General features: G+C 37.8%; 1 protein-coding gene across 2 annotated transcripts in view; it reads right to left on the reverse strand.

Moving 5' to 3' along the window:
- The window catches only part of PRKG1 (protein kinase, cGMP-dependent, type I), a 1,522,098-nt gene that overhangs the window by 391,687 nt on the left and 1,103,742 nt on the right, over window positions 1-26,669 (reverse strand). For both annotated transcript variants that reach the window (XM_006880306.1, XM_006880307.1), the window contains exon 5: window positions 12,084-12,147. In XM_006880306.1, the coding sequence (XP_006880368.1) occupies window positions 12,084-12,147 (64 nt within the window). The remainder of the gene's footprint in view (window positions 1-12,083; window positions 12,148-26,669) is intronic.

Below are 26,669 nucleotides of genomic sequence, written 5' to 3' on the forward strand. Positions count from 1 at the left end.
AATTTTAAAAATTATGACATATAATATAATGGATTTAATTTCCATGTTCCTCAAAAAAATGTATGTTTATAATGATAGAATTTGGAAACTATATAAAGATCCCTCATGATCTGATAACACAAATAGCTATAAAAATATAAGGGTGGAATGCAGCATTCCTTAATCCCATTATACTGTGATCAATGTAAGGTAAGGAAATTTTCCTATGCAGCCTATGCTACCTTTTATTTCTGAAGAAATGAAAAAAGGAAAGCTGGCTGAGCAGACAGAATCTTGATACCACAAGAAATACCAGGAGTGGACTGCACCCTTTTGACTCAGGTGCCTGCACTATGAAGCTCTTTGACGTTGGAGAAGACCACGACACAGTGAGATCTCAAAGGAACACCAAGCCTATGGATGCTCAATGAGACAATGACCTTCCTTCAGAACTAACAGAGAGGAGGCCTCTCCCTAGAACTACCACCCTGAATCTGGACATCTGGCTTTACTATACTTTAACAGAGTAAATTTGTGTTGGTTAAAGCCATTCACTTTTTATAGCTCTGTTATAAAAACACTAGATATAACTAAGATATATGGTATTTTGTTTTTCTGTATCTGTGGTCTAAAATGGAGATAAGGAGTCTAGAATACTAATTTTTCTTTTGTCATTCTACTTTGTCTCAGCTCAAACTGTCTAGACATTACCCACTACAGGAACAGGAGTCTCAATTCTGCTTGATCTTAACTTCATTCACAGGATTTCGAGCCAAGATGAAACTTAAGAAATGGTAGTTATAAATGCCTAAAGGCTTGTAGATCTGGATAAAGCCATTTAAAAATCATTTTTACTTCTGTAATAACATTAGTTATGAAGCTACCAATCCAAGAGTATGCCTTTATTTTTTTTCATTTACTTCTTTATTTTCTACTAGTTTATTTACAAAATTTGAATACAAATTCTTTCCATTTCCCTCACCCCTCCACCCATCAAATTGATAAATCCCCCTCCCCCTTTACTTTTTAATCTCTTCTTCCTGGGTCCTTCACACACACACAGACAGAGACACAGAGAAAGACACAAAGAGAGACACAGAGAGAGATCTTTTCTTGTATTCCCTCTCAAAAGCATTGATTTCCCCTACAAACATGCAAGTAAAAGAAAAAAAGAGGGAGCACTTTCTAAACTCCAGCTCCTTTAGGCCAAAGCAGTTGAAAAAGAACAGGTCCTTTGGATTTTTTCCCACTTGGCTTTCAACAGCAAAAACCAATCTTGCAGGTTGGGAACAAAAAGTTTAGTCATAAAAGATAGGATTTCAAAGAAAACTAATAATATTCCTGTTTTCCTCATTAGTTTCTTTTCTGAAGAGTGTAGACATATTTAGAGTGACAAAAGAAAGAGGCTCACATTAACACCATTAACTCAACTGAAGGCAGAAGTTTTCCCTGTGTTACTGAAGATTTCAGAGAATGCAAAGGAGTTTGGGAAGATGTCAACACTAGAAGGTAAAAGAAAGGAAGACTTATACAGCTGAAAACAACAGAAAATTTCATCAGCCCTGCTAGACCTTGCAGCAAAGGTTATATTACCTTCTTCCAGGATGATGTCTGGACTGCATAATCTGATATTTGCTTCCTACAATAACATCAAACAATGTTATTTTGTTTATATTGCTGGTTTTCCCCCCAACCTCTGTGCTTTCTGATTTTACTTTCTCATCATACCCCTTCATAAAAATTCAAGAAGACTGAAAAGTGTTATTTGTCTAGAACTCTGTCAGGGATGTACTGGTATAAATACCTAATAACCAAAAGTATAAATAAATATATCTTCCTGAGACACAACCTAGAACAGATCATTATTCAGGTTCAAATGCATTCATGATCCAGCCATCCAGGTGTGGACTCAAAGCAAAACAATTTTTAAAAAGTTATTGGAACTGAGATTTTTATTCTAAGTGAATAAAATCCAATTTGTAAAGACAGGACTAGACATAAAATGGACTTTACTAAAAGCAAAAAAAAAAATAGTCTGATAGACTTTGTTTTCCATCTACTAACATAGGCAAAGAAAAATTATGCTACCCCAGGTGGTAAAAATGTAATTTGTTGACGTAACTTGGACTTAATCTATCACTTTTAATAAAGAATAGCTTACTATAAATTGCTTAAACGTCCACACTACCAATGGTAAATGATAAGCCCAATGTAAATTAATTCTCAAAACACTCTTTGTGACAATATGGACTAATCTTGGCTCATTTTCTCTATGAAAAATTATTTCTCATCGCCATCTCGTTTAAAAAATCTATCACATTCATTATGTGTGGGCATACATTAAGTATTGGGTTTATTTGCAACGGTATTTCTCTGTGGACTTTAGGAAGGTAATAATGGAAGAGAGATATTTACCAGCTGGAAATAAACTAGTGGTTTTTAAGCCATTTGAAAAATGTAAGTGATCTAAAGAGATTAACCATAGAGTTCATAATAAAGAAACATCTGGTTGTGGGTCTTCCTCTCTTTTGCCAGCCCTCCACATGTCCAAGAATGATGTCCCTCTCCATGGAGTTGCCTCTCCTAGCTACATGCCCAAAGTATGTGACATGAAGCTTTATTATTTTTGCCTCCAAAGAGCACTCTGGCTGCACCCTCTCCAAGACGTAACTATTTGTTCTTTGGACAGTCTTTGTAATATTCAACACTTTTCTGTAAAATCACAGCTCAAAGGCATCAGTTCTTCTGTCATCTTTATTCACTGTCCAGTTCTCAGATCCATAGGAAGTTACTTAAAAGATCATGGCCTGAAATGACCTTAGTCCTCGATATCATTGCTCCCTCACTGTAGACTTTCCCAGTGTAATACATCTCCTTTTCTGCTGACTACTGCTATCAAAAGGGTTGATTGTGGATTTAAGTTACATTAAGTCATTGGCAGTTTCAATCTTTTCTCCATCTATGATGTGTTGCCTATTGGTCTAGTAGTGAGAATTCTTGTTTACTTGATGCTGAGATTCAACAACATTGCATGAGTGGCAGATGCAATGTTGTGAGTGGTAGAATAAAATGCATAAGCATACAAGGAAGACCTATTAATATGACCATTATCAAATATACACACCAAGCTAAAGCCAAAAAGGAAACTTTTAAGCAAATGATGAGGAAGATTTTTACCAAACTTTGCAGCCTAAAATTGACCAAATATGCAATCAAGATGTGTTAATGATAATTGATGACTGAAACACAAAGTGGAAAACAATGGAGAAGGAATGGTAGTTGCAAAGTACAGACTTGGTGACAGAAATCAGACTGGAAATAGAATGATCATATTTTGCACATTCAATAATTTATTCCTTGCAAATATCTTTAAAAATTAATTAGAGGTGACTTTACAGATGGACTTCACCAGATGAACTCCATTGGAATCAGACTGACTGCATCTGTGGAAGAAATTCTTGGAGAATCTTAATAGCAGCAGTCAAAAGCAGGCTAGGTGCTGATTATGGAACAGATTATCAATTACTCATGTGAAAGTTCCAGGTGAGGCTGAAGAAAATGGGACAAGTCCACAGAATGAAATATCATCATGAGTCTAATCCACCTGAGTTTAAAAAAGTATCTTAAGAATAGGTTTGACATATTAAACTAATGATGGAAGGCCAGATGAGTTGTGTGATGATATCAAGGATATCATCTATGAAGAGTATAAAAGGTCACTGCAATGACAGAGGAGAAAGGAAAAACCAAAATGGATGTCAGAAGCGATCCTTAAAATTGCATTAGAGCATGGAGAAGTCAAAACAAAAGGAAGAAATACTGAAGTAAAATAGCTTAACTGAAGATTTCAAAAGGCAGCATGAGAAAACAAATTATTATAATGGAAATGTGCAAGCTGGAATTTGAAAATAAAAAGAAAGAATTTACTCGGCATTTCTCCAGCTGAAAGAAGTGAAAAAACAAATCCAAATCTCCAGTCACAAAACAGAAATCCTATGGGCAAAATTTTGAATGATCCAGAAAGCATCAAAAGATGGAGAGAATACACAGACTATTTCACTGTACCAAAAGTAACTGTCCAACACTAAAGTATTCCAGAAAGTACCTGACCAAAAGCCAATAGGATGAAGGGAAAACTTTAAGCTTCACTGAAGGCATTGGGAAAAATAAGGCCCCAGGAATCGATGTGATACAAATTGATGTTTCAACTAAAAGATGCATGTTCTCTGGATCTGGATGTGCTCTCCAGTCTAAGCCAGGAAATTAGGATGATCAGCTGTCTGATCGAGTGAGTTAAAGAGATTTATACTCTCATTTTCAAGAAAGGAGGTTCAACGGGATGAGAAAATTATCGAATACTATCATTAATATCACATGCAAGAAAAATACTGCTGAAGAGGATTCAAAACCAGCAAGAACAGCACATAGACAGAACTTCCAGAAGTTCAAGCTAGATTTACAACAGGCCATGGCACCAGGGATATTGTTGCTGATATCAGATGATCCTAGCTAAAAGCAAAGAACACCAGAAGGTTATCTAGTTGTGCTTTACTGACTATGCAAAGAGATATGACAGTGTGGATCATAATAAGTTGGGGCTAACTTTGAGAAAAATGGGAATCCCAGAACATTTAATTGTGTACAGGTGAAACCTGTACCTAAAGCAGAAGACTACTGTGAGAACAGAGCAAGGAAACACGGTATGGTTTAAAATGAGGAAAGGTGTGTGGCAGGGATGTCTCCTTTCTCCCTATCTATTCAATCAGAATGCTGGGCAAATTATTCAAGAAGTTAGACTCTGTGACAAAGAATGTGGCATCAGAGCTGGAGGAAAGCTCACCAATAATCTTTGTTATGCAGAGGATACAACTTGGCTTGCTTGAAGAATTGAAGCTTCCTCCAGAAGACCAAGGAACATAGCCTTCAATATGGATTGAATCTCAATGCCAAGAAAATAAAAAAAAAAATAAATAAATCCTCCCTAGGGTAGCGGAATCATTTGCACAATTAGAGTAAGAAATGCAGAAATACATTAAAGTTACAAAAAACCTAAATCAGATCACGCCACCTTCCCATTACTGGCAACTCTTCACAACATTCCACTGCATTTAGAATACAGATGAAGTCCCTTTGTCATGAAGTTTCTGGTGATGCAAATGTTAAAGTTAATGCACTAGGCTTCAAATTTAAAAGTTGGAAGTCTGAGTCCACTCAGAGGTATCTTGAAAGAAGGCCTGGAAGTTGGCTTACAAAAAAGCAGCCACTGAAAACTCTACGGCTTACAGTTTTCTGTCACCATGGGTGTCAGAACCCATCCCAAGACAACTTTCAAAGCTGAGAGATCTGGCCTTGTCTGATTCTCTCCACCTTCATTCCATTCCACTAGTGTCCTCAACAGTTCTGTTCTGTTCTTCAAAAACATCATCCCTATCTTATTTAAGGTTTTGCATTTGCTCTTTGATCTGCCTGATACACATGATGTCCATATTTAACTCTTTTTCATTCAGCTCTCACCTTATATGTCACCTACTCAAAGAGGACTTTCTTTAGTAAACCAGTAGAGGGTAGCTTCTCACTTTCATGTAAAGTGAAGTGTCATCTGTATCTCCTACTGGAATATAAACAATTGCTGGCAGGCTGTAGGTGATTCATAAATAACTGTCAAAGACACAAACAAGCCTGCAAACTTCTTTGTTGGAGGCTATAAAAATCCTGCTTTACTTTCAGAATCATCTTTTCCATCTTTATGTGGCTATTTTGTAGAAAGAAAAACAGCTCAGTTATCCGATCTCATTTCTTCTAATGCTATGCGACATTAGTATTGCTTTTGTTCTTCCAAATTGTCTTCACTTTATTGGATACATAATTTAATTTCTCATTGTGCTTATTTATTCAACTTGAGTATTTTCATGCATTGCACAGTATATGTATTTTGTATTTGTATTTTGTGTATTTATTCCATTCTTATGTTCTGAAAACAACCGTCTGAGTGCTTAATCATATGTCTTCATTTTCATTCAGCAGCATATAGGCAGTACTCTTGTTCCCACAATCCAAATCTAAATTAGAGCATCTTCTGATTAGGAAATCTGACATCAACGAGAAAAACATTTCTTTTTTTAAAAAAAAAATATTTCTCTGGTCAGAATTATTTATACCACCAGAGTTGTTTGGCAAGACACAACAAATGCTTTCACAGCTATAGGAAAGGGGGAAAAGTAAAGAGACGTTTTCTTCTATCGGTGTCTTTTGAGAGGTGGGTATTGACTGTGGTTAGAAATTTTATTTGTATTTCAGGGGTGTGAGTGTGAGTGTGGGATGTTAGGTCACCCGGAGTCTTTCACTGTATTCAGGGAGGAAAACAAAGAGCCAAAGAGCAACTGAGAAAAGAATCTTCCATTTACAGAGTGAATAGGTGAATAGGTGTAGGAGTCAGTATGGTCAGAGTCTAACACAGTCAATACTCTCCTCATAAATTTTTCATACTGGAGCATCAGAGTCAAGCGTGACAATGTTCTGCTTTACTTTAGGGTTATATTTGAGATTAGGGAAACCATAAATACATCGGCAAGTTGGAAAGTTCACCTCAGTAAGTCACAACTTAAAAGTCCACAGAAGTTTTCAGGTGCTGGAGATCACACCCTCCTCCCTGTACCAAGATATGGAAACATTTCCAGTATCATTCTAATTTATCATCACTTTCAGCCCAAATCCAATAACTCTTCCATTTCTAAAGTCTAAAATTCATTTATCCTACCACCTTTCACTGGGCTTCACCCCTAACTGGCACTTCTCTTTGCTCAGATTAATTTCACAGCCACTCACATAAACATCCCTCCCAAGCACCATCAATGCATTAGTCTCTCCCTTCACCAGACATTCCCTCTTGGCAAAACACAAATCCTGTGAAATCAAATTCTGGCCTATTTGGAGGCTGTATCTGGCAATCAGTGAGGCTGAAAAAGGCACATACAAGCAAATGAGTTGGTCTCACTTTCGATTTGGGATTGCTGACATCAAGTGAGGGCTTAATGATTCTGTATTTCCCTAGTCCATTGGCTCTTCCTCTTTACTAAACAATTATCTCCCACACATTCTCCAGTCCTCCAGCCTCTCATACCTCTCCCCAAGTTCACCTGCAGTCGTTTACCTTGCTTCCTGTATCACTGAACCAATAGAAGAAATCTGAATATGTTTCCACAATAATAACTTCCCAGCCACCCACTGATCTATATATGTGTGTTAGGATACCATACCTCCTCTAGCATTATTAGGCAGTGTTACTGAGGTTGTAGTTGTGTGTCACTGAGTCAGAACCAACTCACAGCTGACCCTCCAGTGGGTTTTCAGAGGCAGTAAATTTCAGGAGAGAAGAGCATCCACCTTTCTCCCATGGAGAAGTTGGTCGTTATGAAATATGCACCTCTGGGATTACAGTGGACTAGAGAACAATTTTTCTTGTGTCCCTCAAAGGTGTTGTACACACAGCCTCTTCCTCACCTGCATCCACAGTATTTCCTTTCTACAACAACTACTTTATCCTCTCCACTCACTACTTCATCTCTAGAGCCTTTTCAGCAAAACTCAAACCTAAGCATCCCTTTAGAGTCTTCAAAAGACTTTTCTTCCCTTGGTTTTGAATGTATTACATGTTCCTGATTTCCCCCTGCTTTCGCAGACCTCTAGTGACTCTTATACCCCATCTGTTAACATGCAATATCAAAGCTTAATTCAATGTTTTCCTAGGAACACTTTTAAGGAGCTCTGGAAGTACAATACTTAAACACTGGCTCCTAATTGAAAGATGAGGTTTGCCAAGCCACTAATGGAAGCAGGAGTGGCATCCACTTCCTAAACAACATGCCTCCAGACACTCTATGAACTTTGATAAATGTCGATAGTTGTAGAGGTGCTCCAGGTCTTTTGTTCATAGGGTCGCTATGAGTCGTGCTTGACTTGAAGGCAATCAACAACAACAACAAATTGGTTTTATAGAGTTCTGGTGGCCTAATGGTAAGAAGCAGTGCTGCAATCCTGAAGGCACACAGTTTGTGGGAGAAGGCTAGTCAATCCCCTCCAGTGCTATTAATTGCCTCTGAAAAGCAGAAAGAGGGTTGGTTCTGACTCTACAATACACAACAACAGCATTGGTTTTATAGGAGAAAAGACCTGGTGGTCAGCTCTCATTAAGATTTATGGCCTAGGAAACCACATCAGGTAGTTCTACTCTGTCCTACAGGGTCATAATTGTTTCTTACAAGCTGGAACCTCCTGGAAAATATGATATTGTATGCCATGAAGTCGGAACCAACTTACAGCTGACCCTCCAGCTTGTTTTCAGAGGCAGAAAATTGCCTGGGAAGAGACTGTTTATCCTTCTCCAGAGGAACAGATGGTGGATTGGAACCACATGTCTTTGGACTTGCTTCTTACCACTAAGAACTAAGGCCTCCAGAGTTCCCTACATAGCTCTCCCTTTTCTGCCAGCTCCAATTAACCATATACTCAGCAGAAAGGCATTTTTGTGTAAATACAGTTTAATGTATGTAAATTATAGTTTACCATCTTGTTTGTTATACTTTTTTCTTTTCACACTATGCTTTTAAAACATTTCTAAAATGTTATTATAATTGAAGATTTTTAACTGCAACATTGATCTGTCACACATTCAGATTCATCTTCAAACATTATTCACAATCTGACAATTTCCTAAACAACTTCATATACTGGACAAAGCTACCAACATTCCCTCCAGCATTATTGCCAAGAAATGATAATTAATCTTTTCCCAACCCAGCAGGCACAACAGTCCTGTAAAGAATGTAAATCAAATCATTTTATTGTTCTGCTTAATGCCCGCGATGCCTTCTTTCCTTCTTCAAGGAAAACCCAACATCATTTCAATGACCTGAATAGCTCTATGTGAACTGCTGTTAGTGTAAAATCTTTCTCTTTCTCTGACTGCTTACTATAATCTTATCCGTTTTTATTACTGTGGGTGAATCATGCCATGGTCTTTGCAATCACTTGTTATGCATCAGAGAGCTGGACAATAACTTGGGAGTATAGAAGAATTGATGCCTTTGAGCTGTGGTGCTGGAAAAGAGTATTGAATGTGCCATGGACTGCTAAGAAAATGAACAGGTTCATCCTGGAGAGGGTTAAACTGGGCTGCTCCTTGGAGACAAGGATTCTGAAGCTTCATCTGACATATTTTCGACATGCTGCATGGAGGGACCAGTCCTTGGAGAGGGATGTCATGCTTGGGAGGGTGGAGGGACAGCCGCAGGGGAGGAAGACCCTTGATAATGTGGATTGATTCAACGACTGGAGTAATGGGGATGGGTGTGTCAGAGACAGTGAGACTTCACAGGAAAAAAACTGGGTTTAGGGCTGTTGTACATAGGGTTGTTATGAGTTGCAGGAGACTCAGTGGCACACTATAACATGAACCAGGTACACCCTTCCATGAGGTTCTAGACAAGATCTTCACCGAGTGCTCACATTTCTGTATATCTTGTTAGTCTTTACTATCAACCCTAGTTACTTGGACTGGTTCCCCAAATTCTACCTATTCTTTTCTACTTGAATTTTTGGTGGAGTAATGCAATACGAGTTACACTATTAATCTTAAGATTGGAAGTTCAGATCCACCAGTTGTGCCAACGGAGAAAGAAGGGCAATCCCCCTCTGTAAAGTTTACAGCCTTGGAAGCCTGGCAGAGGATCAGATCAGACTGCAGAATGAGAACTTACTTGGTGACAGGGCATTTGAGGGGGTCTCCTCTACTTAATCTTTTACCTTAACACATCCCTTGCTTGAATAGACCTTGTGTATATAAGGGAGTTCTGGTGGCCTAGTGGTAAAAAGGTGTGCTGCAATCCCAAAGACACACAGTTCAAATCCACAGGCTGCTCCACAGGAACCACAGGAGAAGGATAGGCAATTTCCAATCATGCACTTAACTGCCTCTGAAAACCTGCTGGAAGGTCAGCAATGGGTCGGTTCTGACTCAATGGACAAGAGCAACATATGTGTACAGGTACACATACACGCAGAAAGGGGGGGAAGTAATGTGTATATAAATATTGTTTAACTATACTGTTGTTATATATATACCACCAAGTGTACTGATTCTTACCTGAGTTTTTAGAAGGTGTAAAATGCATGGATATGAACTTTACGTATATGGTGCTTTAGTGGCTCAAGGGTTAAGGAACTGTGCTGTCAATTGAAGGGCAACTGTTTCAAATCCACCAGCTGCTCTATTGATAAAACTGGACAATCTCCTCCTATGCAATTTATAGCTATAGACAGAGAAATGTTCCCTGTCTGTCTATACAGAAATCTCTAGTAGAAAACTGTGCTACAAACCCAAAGGCACAGAGTTTGAATCCACCAGCTACTCCACTGGAGAAGGATGGGCAGTCTCCCCTGTACGATTTATTGCCTTGGACAAAAGCCACTTTGGAGTCAGCTATGGGTCAGTTCCAACTGGACAGCACACAACATCATGTCTAGATATACAGACTTAGGTACCATCGCGTTGAAACCGACACATGGCTGACCCTCCAGCAAGTTTTCAGAGGTGTTTCATCACACAGGTGACTGCCCATTCTTCTAGATGCGTATACACACACACACACACTCACACATATATACAAGGTATATTCAATCAAGGGAATTACTAAGGTAAAAGGTTAAGTAATAAGACCACCCTAAACCCACTGCCATCAGAGAGTTCTGATATTTGCTGGCTAAGTGGTAAGAAATTGCACTGCCAAAGCAAAGAAACACAGTTCAGATCCACCAGCTGCTTCACAGGAGGAAAATGGGCACTCTCCTCCTGTGTGATTTGCCACCTCTGATAACGTTCTGGGGGGTCAGCTACAAGTCAATTACAACTTGATGGGAAGCACAGATAGATACATAGAGAGATATCAATACATACAGTGCATGCATATTTTAAATTGTTGGATTAACTGGAGAGATAGTGAAGAGTAAATATATAATTATTTCTAACAATATATCTTAGCACAGTATAAAACAATTACCTATTATCTCCCTTGTTAACTTCCTCAAAATAATTTAAGCTCCGTAAGGCAGAGATAGTGAAGGGGTTTTGGCTTGTTTTGTTTCATTGCTACATGTCCAAAGACTAAGAGAGCAGTAGAAGACTGCAGATGGTAAATATATAATTATGTTACCAATAAAACAAACAATAATTCAAGACAAACACTTGATTCTAAGTACCCTGAATGACCCTGACAGAGGGTCACTATGTGGGTGTCAGACAGACGGTGATGGTGGCGTGGGCCTGCCTCCATGTTGCCTAACTCAGGGCATCCTACTTTGGGCTGTCTTGGGTTCACAGGTGTTACTCTTAGATTTCATCAACTCATTTACTTTTCCACAATAGGAGGGAACAGATCATTTTTTAAAATCTTTTCAATCCTAAATAGAACTTATGTTCTCAATACCTTAAGGAGACCAAACACAGACACTGAAAGCAGTGTGCTTTAAACTCAGCTTTGATCACATCAGTTGTTACGGAAGTACTTTTTTTCTGCTGATGCTTCTTTATGAATCTCAGAGAAGCAGCCTAGTTTGAATAACCTACCGTGTTTCTCCTCTGCTGCAGAACTCTAGCTGGCTTGGGTAGGAAACAAAGATTAGCAGTGATATTCCATGCACAAGCATAAAATTTAATGTGTAAAATATGTGCTACTAAAACATGTTCTCAATAGCTAATTCCTATTGTAAACTCCATAATAGCCAACCTTTTATGTTGCAGTAAATATGGCATTATTATACTTGGACTGAAGTGAGAGAATTATAGCATCATTCATTCTTGGACATTATATTGGCTATGAGAAAAAGCTTTTCTTCCTTTGTAGCTAAATTAACTTTTACATTTCTAATTGTGTATAAATGTAGGATGTGCTGAACTATTTGTGTGATGCAATCAAATGTGTAGTTAATTCCAGAGTTTAAAAATGCAAGTGAATCTAAATGGTCTTTCTTGGGCTTGCACAGCTGTGAAAGAAGACAGCAGAGAGGCTGGATCATCTCTCTCCAAAAGTTCAAGAGCTAAAAACAATTACCTCTTCAAGGACATCAGCAAGCTTACTGAGAATCTCTTCAGGAAGGCTCTGGAATGTTGGAACGCTGGAAAACAAAAGAGAGAAGAATGCTGAATGCATGAAAGCAACTTCTGTTACTCCATGAAACCATTCATGGAGAATGAATCTGCATGTGCAGGTAAAAACAATTATTTAAGCATGATTTAATGTCCAATAGGGAAAAAGTATTGTTAAACTAGAGAGAGTATGGGAGTTGAGCAGGACTGAGTTCCAGCTCTGACTTCTATTTGTGTTCATCCCATTAAGTTCCACAGCTCTAAAAGGGGAGAAAACTGCCCTATCCCTGTCGTGCTATTGTCCTAGACTTTTATTTTTTCCAGTTTCAGAAGTCTCTATACTCACTCATCTCCCAAATACTTTACATCTTTTCCCAGTCAACCCCTGCTCATCACTTGGGATAAAGCCCGATCAATCCTACATTCCCACCTGCAAGCATCAGGTCAACAACGTTAAGAAGCCTCATTGACCTTCAGCCAGCTGAATACCAGACCAATCATCATTGATGAGTTTCAACTTATTACAACCCCATATTTGACAGAACAGAGCTGTGTTCCATACGGTTTATAGTGTTGAGTTTTCAGAAGTCAATTCAGTTGCTTAAGCATTTATACCACCCAGACAGACACTGATAGCTAAGAACCCCTATTATGATAGTTCACATGTCCTCCAAAGAATAAGAGCTCTTTGGACCACCAGCCTCAGCAATAGCATTAGAAGAGAGAGACCCTCACTGCTAGGGAGTCCTTGCCCCAACTCGCCCCCTCCCAAGAATTTTACTTCCTTGACACAGTTTCCAACCAGTCACCCTGAGAAAGGGGAGAGGCTTAGAGAGCCCATCTTGTCATGTACCATCAATAAAGTACACTGTTCTCAGCCAAACAAAACAAAACAAAACAAACCACAAAAAAACCCCACCACCTATTGTGAGTTCCTATATCTATTCCTAAAATTTTAATGAAGCAATGAATCAAATACAGATATACAATATCTAATGCCAATTCAAATAATGTCCCACGAAACTTATGTCAGTTGTCCCAGAAGCTTTTTTTAGGGAAACAGCCCTCTTTTTATTATATCAAGTGGTCTTTAAAACACAATTCCCACAAATGGAATGTTCAACGAGGCGTCAGAGGTCATTCTAGCCCCCACAAAGCCACCTCTTCCATCGTCTGGCATCATTCACCTGCCTAGCAACAGGCACCCTTTCACTCTGGCTCAGGATGCCCTGCCTACTGTAACTCCTCTGTCCTCACCATAGGTGTTGGCTATGTGGGAGCAGAAAGCTGGCATAACAACAGGGTGAGGGCAACCAGCTCCAACCACTAGCTGTGCTCCCAGCACCCACATACCAGGTCTCCAATACACCATCTCCATGTTTTCTGACCCCAACTCCTCCATGAATGTGCACAAGGTACTAATCTGCCAGCCAGCACAGTCCCCTCCCTTCTCAGCTGCACCCCTGGCACAGCTGCTCTCCCTTATCCAATGAATACAGCTCTCAGACTTGTCCAGAGGATTAACACAAGGTTTCAATATAATGGGCTTTCACTATGGATTCTTTGTACAAGGACTGCCTGTACATAATATGATGGGTTTGCACAACATTCCAGCTACCTAGTAGTCTGCATCACAGACTTGGTAAGGTTCACAGATATTGTGGTTTGTTATTATTTGCTATGATGAAAACCCAGCAAAGGTAGGAACTATATCGTATCTTGTCCACTTCTGTCTTCTCAGTAATTTGCAAATAACAAAAACAACAGAATGTGTTAAAGCTAAGAAAACACAGATGTGGGGATGTCTGGATGGCTCCTGGGTCAAATAAAAGGATCAGATCAGGCAAGGTAAGAGTCAAGAGTTAGACTTAAAAAAGAGATTCAACATCATTGGGTTTTTTCTTCCCACACAACAGTAAATAAAATATTGAATGATGCTGAGCACATAAACTAACATAACTTCTTTTTTAAAATATGAAACAGAAGTTATTTTAAATGAAAAAACAACATCAACAAGTAATTCTGTAAAATCTGATATGTGGAACTAAATTACTAACGTAATCATATCTCCATGCTACTATAGGGAAAATACAATAGATGATTTAGACATATTTTGATGTCCTTAGATATTTGACCTACAGCAAAGTTTTATTTGATTAGAACGATATAACAAAAGAAACCATGAAAGACTGTTTTGATAGAAGGATGAAGGCTTTGCTGTTAATTTATCACTCCAGTTTCCATGACTGCCTCCCAATAGGGCAAAGTCTATTGATAAAATCCCAGGGTTTCATGCAGAGGTGTAACATTCACCCAGGACCATCTGTTCTGCCAGATTTACTGCTGTGGTCGGAGCATGTGGGTTTTAATTTCCAGAAGGCAGTCTATTTCAGCAGCTGGATGGAAAATATCACAGAAAGACAGGAGACAGAGAAGATGTTTCCATGACGTATATAGATTCAAACTTCTAGTCCTCCTTTGTTATTTTAATGAACTCTATTCAGTTTCTTCTTCAAATAATAATTATACAACATCCATAACCTAGTAGGTTATTTGTGGGAAACAAAGCTTAACTGAGGCTTTTCACTTTCTTTTAATTGGCTCCTCTGGTCCTACCCTGTGCCATCCTCAGAATCTCTGGCACACTCAATCAAGCCCATTGCTGACATCACTGTGCCAAACCACCACTTAGGGTTGTCTACTCCTTCACCACCCCTCAACCTTTCCAAGCATGATGTTCTTTTCCAAGTAATAACCTCTCTTAGCCACATGCCCAATGTATGTGAGATGAAGCTTCATCATCTTCGTGTCCAAGGAGCATTATGGCTGCCAATTATCCAAGACATGTTTGTTCTTTTGACAGTCCATGGAATATTCAGTACTCTTCTGCAATGACACAGTTCAAAGGCATCAATTCTCCTTCTATCCTTATTCATTTACCAGCTCACAAATGCATAGCAAGTGACTGAAAGAGACTATGGCTTTAATCAGGTGCATGTCTGTCCTCAAATTCATATTACAGTTTAATAATTTGGAGAGGTCCCTGACTGTAAATTTTTCCACTGCAATACATCCCCATTTCTCCTGACTGTAGGTCCCAAGTGTACTGATTGTGGAGTCAAGCAAGATGAAGTCATTGACAGTTTCAATTTTTTCTCCATCTATTATCATGTCTAGGCAGGCTTAGTATTCCTATGCTAGAACTTATATTTCAATCTAGAATATTTCTATGCCAAGTCAAACAACAATACTTTTATTTTAACATGACATCTCAATCATAAGGAAAACCTTAATATTTCCTGGATCATATGACCCACTAAGCAAAAGAAAAATATTATATTTTAGTTATGTTGTTGTTGATAGCCATTGAGTTGAGCACAACTCATAGCGACCCTATGAAAAAAAGGCCTGTGAAGCCTTTCTATAACTATTGTCATTTACCAAAGTTTATAGAGTTTCCAGAGACATGTTTAGGAAGTGGATTCCACAATCTTTTGCAAATATGGGTCTTTTAAAATACCTAATAATACTTACTAGTAGTAAAAATTCAAACTTTTTAAAGAAGAACTTTTAAAAATATCCGAAATCAAAGTACTTACACACAGTAGAAATAGTTCAATAAGAACAAAAGCCTTCATTTTCAGAAACTACTATAAAAACAGGAAGCTTTAATGGCCTGGTGGTAAGGAGTTGTGCTGTCAATTTGACGACATGGAGTTCAAATCCACCAGCTGCTCCTGTGTGATCAGTTAGGGGTCAGTTCTGACTGAATGGTACATAACAATAACTCTAAAAATACTGTTGTTGTCTTTTAAACTGTACTATCTCTATCATTTGACTAATTTGCTTTCAAAGAAGTACTGGTCCATCAATAGAGTGAAGTCTAAGAAGAAAACAATATAAAATAGCTGCAGTAGTTTATATAATTTAGTTGCATTTTCACAAATATATAACCAAACATTAACTTGGAATCTACTAATTTGAAATACAAAATTTGTATATTTTTTTATGATACATGAAGAAGAATGTGGCATCAGAATTGAAGAAAGATTCATCAATGGCCTTCAGTATGCAGATAACAAAATGTTGCTTACTGAAAGTGGACTTGAAATACTTGCTGCAAAAGATCAAACAGCCCCTTCACTCTGCTGATGAGTGAAAACTCAAGTCTGACAAGTCTGTAGGTTCAGTGTTAATATTGAGATATTGGACAAGAGTTAAAACATAGTAAATCTTACTTCAAGTCATAATCACTATAAGTTGTAATATATTTAAAGTTGGTACGTCAAGAAATATGTCGTTTTCGAGCCTGGTTACATTGGCAAAATGATTGCATGCGTTTGAATAGGTGACTTTAAATATAGTTAGAAGGTTTACAAATTAAGTAAAAAAAAAAAAGATCAAACAACATCCTTCAATATGGATTGCATTTCAACAACAAGAAAACAAAAATTCTCACCACTAGACCAACAGGCAACATCATGATAGATGAAGAAAAGATTGAAACTGTCAATGTCTTCATTTTACTTGGCTAAAGAATCAATACACTTGGTATACAATAGCAGATAAATAGACATATTACACTGGGAAAGTCTGCAGCCAGGGACCAGGGACCTGTCTAAATTTCTGAGAAACAATGATGTTAGTTTGAGGACTAAAGTGAACCTGAGTCAGGCCATGGTCTTTTCAATCACTTGCTGCTGAGAGCTGGACAATGAATAAGATGATAGAAGAATTCTTGATGGCTTTGAACTATGGTGTTGAAAAGAGTACTGAATAACCTGAACAGATATTTCTTGGAGAGGGTGAAACCAGATTGCTCTTTGGAGGCAAGCGATGGTGAAGCATCATCTCACATACTTCTGGCATGTTACTAGAAGAGGGTATTCCTTGGAGAAAGACATCATGCTCAGAAAGGAGCGGGGATGGTAAAGGAGAGGAAGACCCTCAAGCAGGTGTATTGACACAATGACTGCAGCAATGGGCTCACATACGTCAGATATTTTGAGGTTGGTACAAGATAGGTTAAGATTTAAATCTACTGGGGTTGCTATGAGTTGTATTCGACTCTATGGTACCTGATAACAGCAATAATAATAATTTGATTGTGTGCTACTTTAAGATAAAGTTATATGATTTAGAGAACTTAAGGCAAGATAATATCCTTAAGTTAATACAACAAACATCCAACTAAAATTTTTAAACATCAGAGAATGTTTTTATTTATGTAAAATAATTTACATAAACAGTAGACAATTACAAAGAACTTCATGATAAGCTACAGATCCTTTTAAATGTTTTGGTTCCTTGTAGAGTTCAAGCATGCATGGGGTTACAGAACGTACTCAACTGTAAAGGAGGCTCTGGTGACCTAATTGCAAGAAGCTGCACTGTAATCCTGAAGGTATGTGGTTCAAGGCCACCAACTGCTTCACAAGAGAAAGATGGGCAATCTACTCTCATATGAAAAATTTGCTGGAGAATCACCTATAGTTTGGATCTTAATCAAAAGTAGACAGCAATAACAACTTGAACGTAATAGACCAGAGATGATATAATGTGTGGTTCTTTTGCATTGATTTTTCTAATTTAATAAAGCAATGATTTGTAATTTGTAAGAGTAATAAATAGTAAGATTTTTATATTTTCTATTTGCAGAACACTGAAGTAAGAGTTTTACATACAATGTAACTTTTAGTTGTTTCAACTTTATCAAATAGCTATTAACTGGCAATTGAGACTTTGAAGAAATATGAACCCCTCCCATTTTCTGAAGTTGTCTCAGTGATTTTTATTTGGAACTATGCCATATAAAAATAATTAACAGATCAGTTTAAAAGTCTAATAACCAAAGTATTGCAGTCACACACCAGTAAAAATTAGGCACACATATGGAATAACATAAAAATGCCCAGTTCTCAAAGTATTAGCTATTATTTCTGAGGTTCTCCAAGATATTCTGATGGAGGTCATCAAAATAAAAGTATAGTCCCTTCTCAGTCTTGTATTTGACAAACATATGAGTTTTCCAGTGGCAATTTTATGGATAATGCAATGTATCTATGTATTTTCTATGATTTTTAATAGTTGTATGCAATATATATATGTTATTTACAGAAATTAAATATGTTTTCAGTGTTGTTACTGTGCTCTTACTAGATAGTTTTAAAACTATCTACTAGCCTAGTGGGTAGGAAGTTGAATTGCCAACCCACATACAAGCTGTTTAAATCCACGAGATACTCCATAGGAAAAAAATGGACCATCTCTTCCTATGCAATTTATAGTCTCTTAAACCTCTTTGCAGGGTCAGCTATAAGTCAGTTCAACCTCAGTGCAAGGAGTTGAGTAGATAATCCATGTAAATTTATTATATAATCTAGTAAAACAGTCCTTCCATATAATGAGGCTCACCTTGTCTCAAATAATAAGCAATAAAGGCATCTCTTTTTCTTCACCCCAGAAATGGATATATTTTATTCAAGTAACTGCAAATGGGAAACCAACAGGGGAACCTCAGCCCAGGACAAATAATGGTTACCCCCCTCCTTGAGGGAACCAGGGGAGGGGTGCTCCTACACCCTCTCTGTCAACATGTACCATCTTGTATATTGTCGCAGCATCCTAGTATCTGACGACCCTAACTTCCTGGGGCTGAGGTAACTAACTGATAACCTAGCCTCTGTGCCCTAGTCTTTTCCTCCTGAAAAGCATCTTGAGGGAGGAAAAGGGGGGGGAGGGAATGATTGATATTTGGCCCTGGTAAGAGCAGCAGTGATAATAGATATGTAAGAATAAAACACTGAACAACAATTAAAAAAAAAAACAAAACCACACACACCCCCCAAGACATTTCAATGATTATTCTGTCAATAAATATTTTAAATTTTAAAATGCTTCTACTTCAAAAATTTTATGTAAAACTGTTATAGTAATTTCTACTAAGCATCTAACAAGTAATATGTTAAAATTAGACAATATTAAGTTTATTTTATTTTTCTTTTTAAAAAATGGACCATTTGTTTACAAAGAGATGATTAGTAAACTTATATTCTTAATTACAGCCACAAACTCTAACTCTGAAGATGTTGGAAAAAAGGTAGGAGTTTCATAGCAGAATTGTCTGACTTATCGATGGAAGACATCTACTCTAAAACTTCACTCTCTCTTATTGCCCTCAAGTCAAAAGCCCTCACATTCAACCATCCATCAGGTTCGCAGAGGCTGTAAATCACAAAGAGATAGTCCATCTTTCTCCTGCCAAATAACTGGTAAATTCAAAAAATCTTTGGGTTAGCAGTGCAACAGCATATGGACTAAGTCATTAGAGTTCCCTTGTTGTTCATTTTTATCAAGTTGGAACCAACTCATAACTGATCCTCCTTTAGGTTTTCAGAAGCTGTATATCACATGGTAGGAGACTGACCATCTTTTGCCATGGAACAGGTATTGGATTCAAACTCCTGGCCTCTGCGTTGACAGAACAACTTTTTACCCCTAAGCCACCAGGGCTCCATAGAGTTCCCTTAGAGTGTTGTAAATAAGAAATAAAAATATGATGAAATCCATCTTCCACTCAACATTATAGAAGAAAATAATTTGTTGTACTATATTATTGACTTTAATAGTGTTCTCATACTAATAAATCCTGTTCCTTTGAGACCAATTACTCAAAGCTCAAAGAGAAAGAATGCGAGTTCTCAAGAGTAGACATGGTGAACATTTTAAAAGTCCAAAGCTGTTAAGCATAAGTTTTCAGGTTGGAAATGAACAGTCTGTGAAGCATCATACAGGGGGAGTTACTGTGTTGCACTGCCAGGCAAGACCATTCAGTCACTGAGAGGCAGAGAAAGTCTTGCAGAGTTGGCTCTACTTAATGTCTGCTGGACAGAAAGTCAGTAAGAGAAATCACTAGCCACCTCTTTCTAATTACATATATATTTCTAATTATATAGCATTTAAATTAAAGATGAACTCCAAGCACAAAGTATTTATACCTTAAAACGGATCACTCTATAGACATTGTTGGACTTGCTGTTTTAATTCATCCCTCAGGTATCAGAACCATCAAGAAAGATTGTCTTTTATGTGTACACTTGACAACAAACAGAAACAGTGCTACAACATTTGAAATATTGACTAATTGTTTTTAATCTTATTGCTAATCCTGTGCTGACCTTGGTGATGATGGTGCCACAGCGATACTAGCAACACTGCATTAACCAAAGACAACCCCAAATTATAATGTTTGTCCCTGTATTCTTAATTACCAGCACAGTATAATACGGCTTTCCCGGTCATTGGCTTGACTTTCACCATCTACTAATAATGCTAATAAGATAAATGGCATATTTTAGATTGGAAACATGCAAATAATATGTGTAGACTACAAAAGAGAATATTTTGACATCATGCCAGCAGGTTTAAATTGGGCAGGTCCAGAGGATGAAAACAATTCCTGTTGTCAGAAATGATGAGGCAGAAAAAAAAATGATGAGGCAGAGAGTACTGTACACCTTCTTGGGACAAAGATTCCTGTACAAGACCAACTAAGACCAGCAGAAGCAGGGGAGAACTAGAGATTGATGTCACACAGAGATGAACTGGAAATGCGCCCTCACAGAGCCAGAGACAATTGCCCAGGCTTTGGAAGACCACAGGGAGATACTATAACTGGCAGAAATAAGATCTATGGACACAGAATCAGAGTTGTGAGGTAGAATCTAGTTACTAAGGTCATCGTATCTGTCAGCACTTCTGAGAAACTGTCCTGACTGAAAACTTATATCCTGAGTGTTTCCTACCTGAATTGTAAACTGGTTAACTTTCCTAATAAATTCTGTAATCATGAATATATTGTGTGGCTATTTCAGTGGATAAGAGGACCCAGTGGTAAAGAAGTGAGGATGGCTTCAAAGAATGGTTGGTGTTAGAATTGATAGAAGTTATGGGAGCATGTCTGACCTCATACAGATCTGCTTTGCACAGTTGATGTTGGATGGGGACGCTTCTCCCTGTGGAGTTAATGGAAGTCAGGTTCCACCAGCACCATTGCTACAATCACATGTTGTTGCTGTTGTTATGTGCCGTCGAGTCGCCTGCGACTCATAGTGACCCTATGTACAACAGCCCTAAACTCCGCTCTGTCCTGTGCCAATCGCACTGTCTCTGACACTCCCATCCCAATTATCCCAGTCACTGAATCAATCCACCTCATAGAGGGCCTTCCTCTCCTGTGTTGTCCCTCCACCCTCCCAAGCATGATGTCCCTCTCCAAGGACCGGTCTCTTCTCACAACATGTCCAAAGTATGTTAGATGGAGCCTCAGAATCCTTACCTCCAAGGAGCCACGCGGTTTAACCCTTTCCAGGACAAATCTGTTTGTTTTCCTAGCAGTCCATGGCACCGTCAATACTCTTCTCCAGCACCACAGCTCAAAGGCATCAATTCTCCTTCTATCCTCCTTGGTCATTGTCCAACTCTCTGATGCATAACAGGTGATTGTGAAGACCATGGCCTGTATCAGATGCACCTTAGTCTCCAAAGAGACACCACTGCTCCTCAGCACTTTGGAGAGGTCCCTTACAGCAGACTTTCCTAGGGCAATGCACCTTTTAATTTCCTGGCTGCTGGTGCCAAGACTGTTGACTATGGAGCCAAGCAAACTAAAGCCGTGCACAATCTCAATCTCTTCACCATCCATCCTGATGCTGCTCATTGGTCCAGTGGTGAGAATCTTTGTCTTCTTGACATTGAGCCTCAATCCATATTGTAGGCTGCAGTCCTTGACACTCTGCAGCAGGCGCTTCAGGTCCTCTTCAGTTTCAGCAAGCAGGGTTGTGTCATCCGCATAACGCAGATTGTTGATAAATCGTCCACCAATCTTGACCCCACATTTCTCCTCATAGAGCCCAGCCTCCCAGATAATCTGTTCAGCATATAGGTTGAAAAGGTATGGAGGTAGGATGCATCCCTGGCGTACGCCCTTCCCAATTTTGAACCACGCAGTGTTCCCTTGCTCTGTTCTGACGACTGCCTCCTGGTCCAAGTATAAGTTTCGCTTTAGAACGATCAAGTGTTCTGGGATTCCCATTCTTCTCAGAGTCAGCCACAGTTTGTTATGAGCTATACAGTCAAATGCCTTTGCATAGTCAATGAAACACAGATACTCAGAGTTAAAAATAAAAACCTAGAGTTAAAAATAAAAAGCTACAAAATATCAGTTGTTTTTTATGTTGTTATGAGCCATTGACAAAATATCATTATGAATTTAAAGTGAGGGGAAGAGCAGGTTGACAGAGGAAACAGGACAAAAAGGATTCTTCACTGAGAGGGTAATATTTGAATAGAATCTGAGAATTAAGAGACAGATAAATGGAAATCTGGGAAGAGAGTATCCAGTCTAAAGGGGGAAATAAGAGCAAAGTGTTTCAAATGCTTGAGGATTCAGAGTCACAAAGAATCATGCAACTTATAAACACAACAAAACTCCTTAAAAAAGCCTTAAAATCATCTAATTCCCAACTTTTAGACTTGATATCAGTATAGTCAATAATAAGAAGTCACTGAATCTCCCACAGCAGCTATCAATTTCTTCAACTAGATCCTTGGTAAAATGCTTTAAGAATCTTGGTTACAAACTTTAAAATCATTGCAAAGTCTATTTTAAGATGTTGTAGAGTTAGTTTCAAGAAATCAATGGATTTTTTAAAAACATATACATGGATGATATGTAATATGTGGCCAGGTTGACAATTTCACTAGACAAATAATTCAAGTATGTATCTTATCATTTTAATGATCACATAAAGTCACAATTTAGTATTGTCTATTTCCCTACATGCAACCAAGCTTTTACAGATATATACTATATCTTATGAATTTTTAAATTTCACATTTGTGAAAAACTCAAGATTCATCTCCCTGACAATTTTCTAAGAAATGGTCCCTAATAACTCCTTCTACACTATTAAAGAACTTTTTCTGTAACACTTACCTTCCTAAGATCTATACTTTAGTCATAACTGTCTGTTGACATATTTGTTTACTTTTATTATTATTATTATTATTATTATTATTATTATTATTATTATTTGTGTCTTTGTACTGTAAAATAGGATCTGACTGGTACAGGAGGAGATTGTCCCTCCTTCTCCAGCAGAGCATCTGGTGGATTTGAACTGCTCACCTCTGGGATTGCAGTGCAGCATCTTGTCACTAGGCCACCAGAGCTCACTACTTTCATTAATCTTTAAATCTACTGAAAAATTTGACTGTGTAATAGTTTGTAGCAGGAACTTTGGAATCAGAAGGGGAGGGGAGGAAACAAGAAAAAGTGTTTTGAATCCCAACATTTTCACTTCCTAGTTACATAACTGTGAGCAAATTAACCTAAAGCCAGAAAGCTTCAATTTTCTCATTCAGAAATATGAAGCACTTAAAGGAGCTAGAATAAGACAGTCACTCACTCAAAAAGACATAATTTAGTTTGTTTAATGCTATAGTTACCACAGAGTGTGACTTGTGGCAACTCTATTCTGTGACAGAATCTTCTGCTTGTTGTTTTTGTTTTGGATTTTTTGTTTTTAAGAATTAAAGAAGTATTTCCTCAAGTCTATTTAAGAATTATGCAGAAAAGAACACTATTTACTGACTGAATATTCTTATAAAACTGTGAGATTATCCTTTAAAACTGAAAACACAACTGAAGGATACTTTTACAATGAGAACTAGGATTATTCCTATGCTCATGCCAAAGTGGCCATAGGGAGGTGATGAGCTAGTAACACACATTCATAAATTACTTCTAAAATGTTTAATACCACCTAATGTTATGGCTTATTCAGAAGAAAATTGCTGAAATTTAAGGGCACACACCTGGCGTGTTAACTATTCAAAGACTGCACTAATGATAATTGGTCTATAGATTGATGGGAAATTTTTGAGGGGAGAGGAGAAGTCAAAAGTTTATAATTCAGATTAATAATAGAACACTGTCAAGACAGCTCCCAAACTGTTTAGGCAGGTACCTCAGCCTGGAGCCTTGCAGCATTCTCAATCCTGCTAATATTTGTTTTCCTCCCCCCAACTGTCCAACAAAGTTCAGTCCTGCCGATATTGGTCCCCCTGCAAAGTTCCATCTCACATTGGTTCTTTGGCTTAGCCATCATTGTTGCTGCAGTCTCAAAACTGTCCTATATTTCATCAAGTTGGTAGAGTTCTCCTTCCTCTTTTGGTGGGGTAAGATCTCTTTCCACAACTAGAGCTCTTCAAATTATAGGCGAGACTAGCCAATCCCCTCATAGATTGCTGAGACTGGCCAGTCTCCCCATGGAATGGTAGATAGCCAAACTTCTCATGGATAGGCCAACATACCCCATCTGCAAAGTCCCCCTCATTTGCATAGCAGTATCAAACAAGGGCTAGAGAAGCCATATTGAAAGATAAACTCTATAATATTATTAAGACATCAATACTTCCAACATGACTTAGAGAGTTAACACAATCCTAATAGAATTCTCATAGCCTTTTTTATTGAAATAGGAAAACCAATCTTAAACTTTATGAGGAATGGCAAGAAGTCTGGAATAGTTTAAACAATTTTGAAAGAGAAGAACAAAGTATGAACATTAACATTTCATGATTTTAACATGCATTACACAGCTATAGTAAGAAAAAAATTCCTTCATATATGTATGGGGATCCAAGGAGGGAAAGGGTGAGAGCAGAAGGTGAGGATAGGTAGGGGTAGTAAATGAGATGAGAATGATACAATGGGGACCTGAAAAAACAGGGTAATGGTGGGCATAGTACAATGGTGATTAATTTTATAAAACATAACAAATGGGAATCATTGTATGAAACACAATGTATATGAACTTTGTAAGCAAACCAACATAAAATAATTTAAAAAAAAAATCAAGGGGAGCTCTGGTAGCCTAGTGGCAAGAAGCTGCATTGCAATCACAGAGGTATGTGGTTCGAATCCACCAGATGCTCTGCTGAAAAAGGAGAGGCAATCTCCTCCTGTACCTGTTGGATCTGATTTGACGGTACAGACACACACAAAATAATAAAATTAAAAAAAAATAAATCAGTTGACAATAGGTTTCTTTCTTTTAAATGGGTTTCTTTGTAGACTCACTTCTGTTCCAACAATCTACACATCTATTGTGAAACAAGCTGTTGTTGTTGTTAATTGCCTCCAAATTGAGCACAACCCATAGCAATCCTATGAACAAAAGGCCTGAAGCTCCTCTACAATGAAATTTATGAAAGTTCATAGTTTCTGGAGGCATATTATTTAGGAAGTACCAAGATAATATTTTTTTTAAAATATTGGAAGATGAGATGACCCACTCTCATTTGCCATATTTGCCCTCCAGTAGTAGCTATCTACGGGGCTCTATTGGCATTTGGACAGAATGTTACTTATTCTTGTGCTGCCTGAAACTTCAAAGCCCACAGTGATTGAATTCTCTTGCTTAACTTCCATTTCCCAATAGCTAAAATACTTGTTACCCTGAGATTACCATGCTCAGGAACCATCTGGTTAAAGTACATCCAGAACCACGCCATCTACACATGGGCTACAGATGGGATTTAGCAGCTTTTACTCCTGTTTACGTGTGTGTTCAAAACTACACTACTCAAAACACGACTCATGAAATACCTTTTTCAGTATTTTATACGTTTAAAAAATCAAGGGGAAGACGTGGACAAATAAGAAAGTGTCTTTGCACTACAGTGGCAGAGTTGGGAATGGCTCATAAGCCCACACCCGACTTACTAGGTGACCCTTAAAGAAAGTGCTAACCATTGTTTAAAAGTCAGAGACAGGGCTAAACTCCTTCAAAATAATGCTTTCGAAGTGGCAGGTGCTCAGCTGATTGAATTTAAAAAAAAAAGGACATATCTTTAAAAATCAACCCAAAAATATCTGACCTTGAAGTATATTCAACAAAGGTTTCATCATCAAAAATATTATTTAACATTAATTTTTTTCTGTGTAGACTTAGAAATGTAAATTTACATCAAGTTGACTAAAAAAACCTCCAACTTAGCAGGAGTATATTATCTAAATATAGAAGAGAATTTAGGGGTCATTTGGTAAGAGAAGTTTTATATATTAATTCTTTATATGAATGCTTCTCTTCCAACATCATTCTGAATCTCAAATATGAAGCTTTTACTTTCTCCCTTGGGAAATAATTTCTGAATACAATTGTTTAACATGTAATTTTTCCTGCAAAGCAAGCAATGTTGTTTTTTGCTTTATTTCATCTTATTACTACTAAGTCAACTCCTTACCAAACTATTTTGTCTTCTGACTCTACAATAAAATTCTAGAAAGTAGAAGAATAAAGGAAATACTTTCTCATGGTTAGTAACTACAGCAGTTTGTTAGCACCTTTATGGAGTTTGACAGTAATACTCAGAAGAGCTAATGAAATAATCAAAGCCCTTCCTTTTAAGTGTTTTGCCTTATTTATAAATTAAGTTAATCAGGAGTAGTTGGTAGAGGTGAGATTAAATAAATTTTATATATGTA

The sequence above is a fragment of the Elephantulus edwardii genome, unplaced genomic scaffold (assembly GCF_000299155.1).
Source record: "Elephantulus edwardii isolate Elephantulus edwardi_28Jun2011 unplaced genomic scaffold, EleEdw1.0 scaffold00007, whole genome shotgun sequence".
Lineage (NCBI taxonomy): Eukaryota > Metazoa > Chordata > Mammalia > Macroscelidea > Macroscelididae > Elephantulus > Elephantulus edwardii.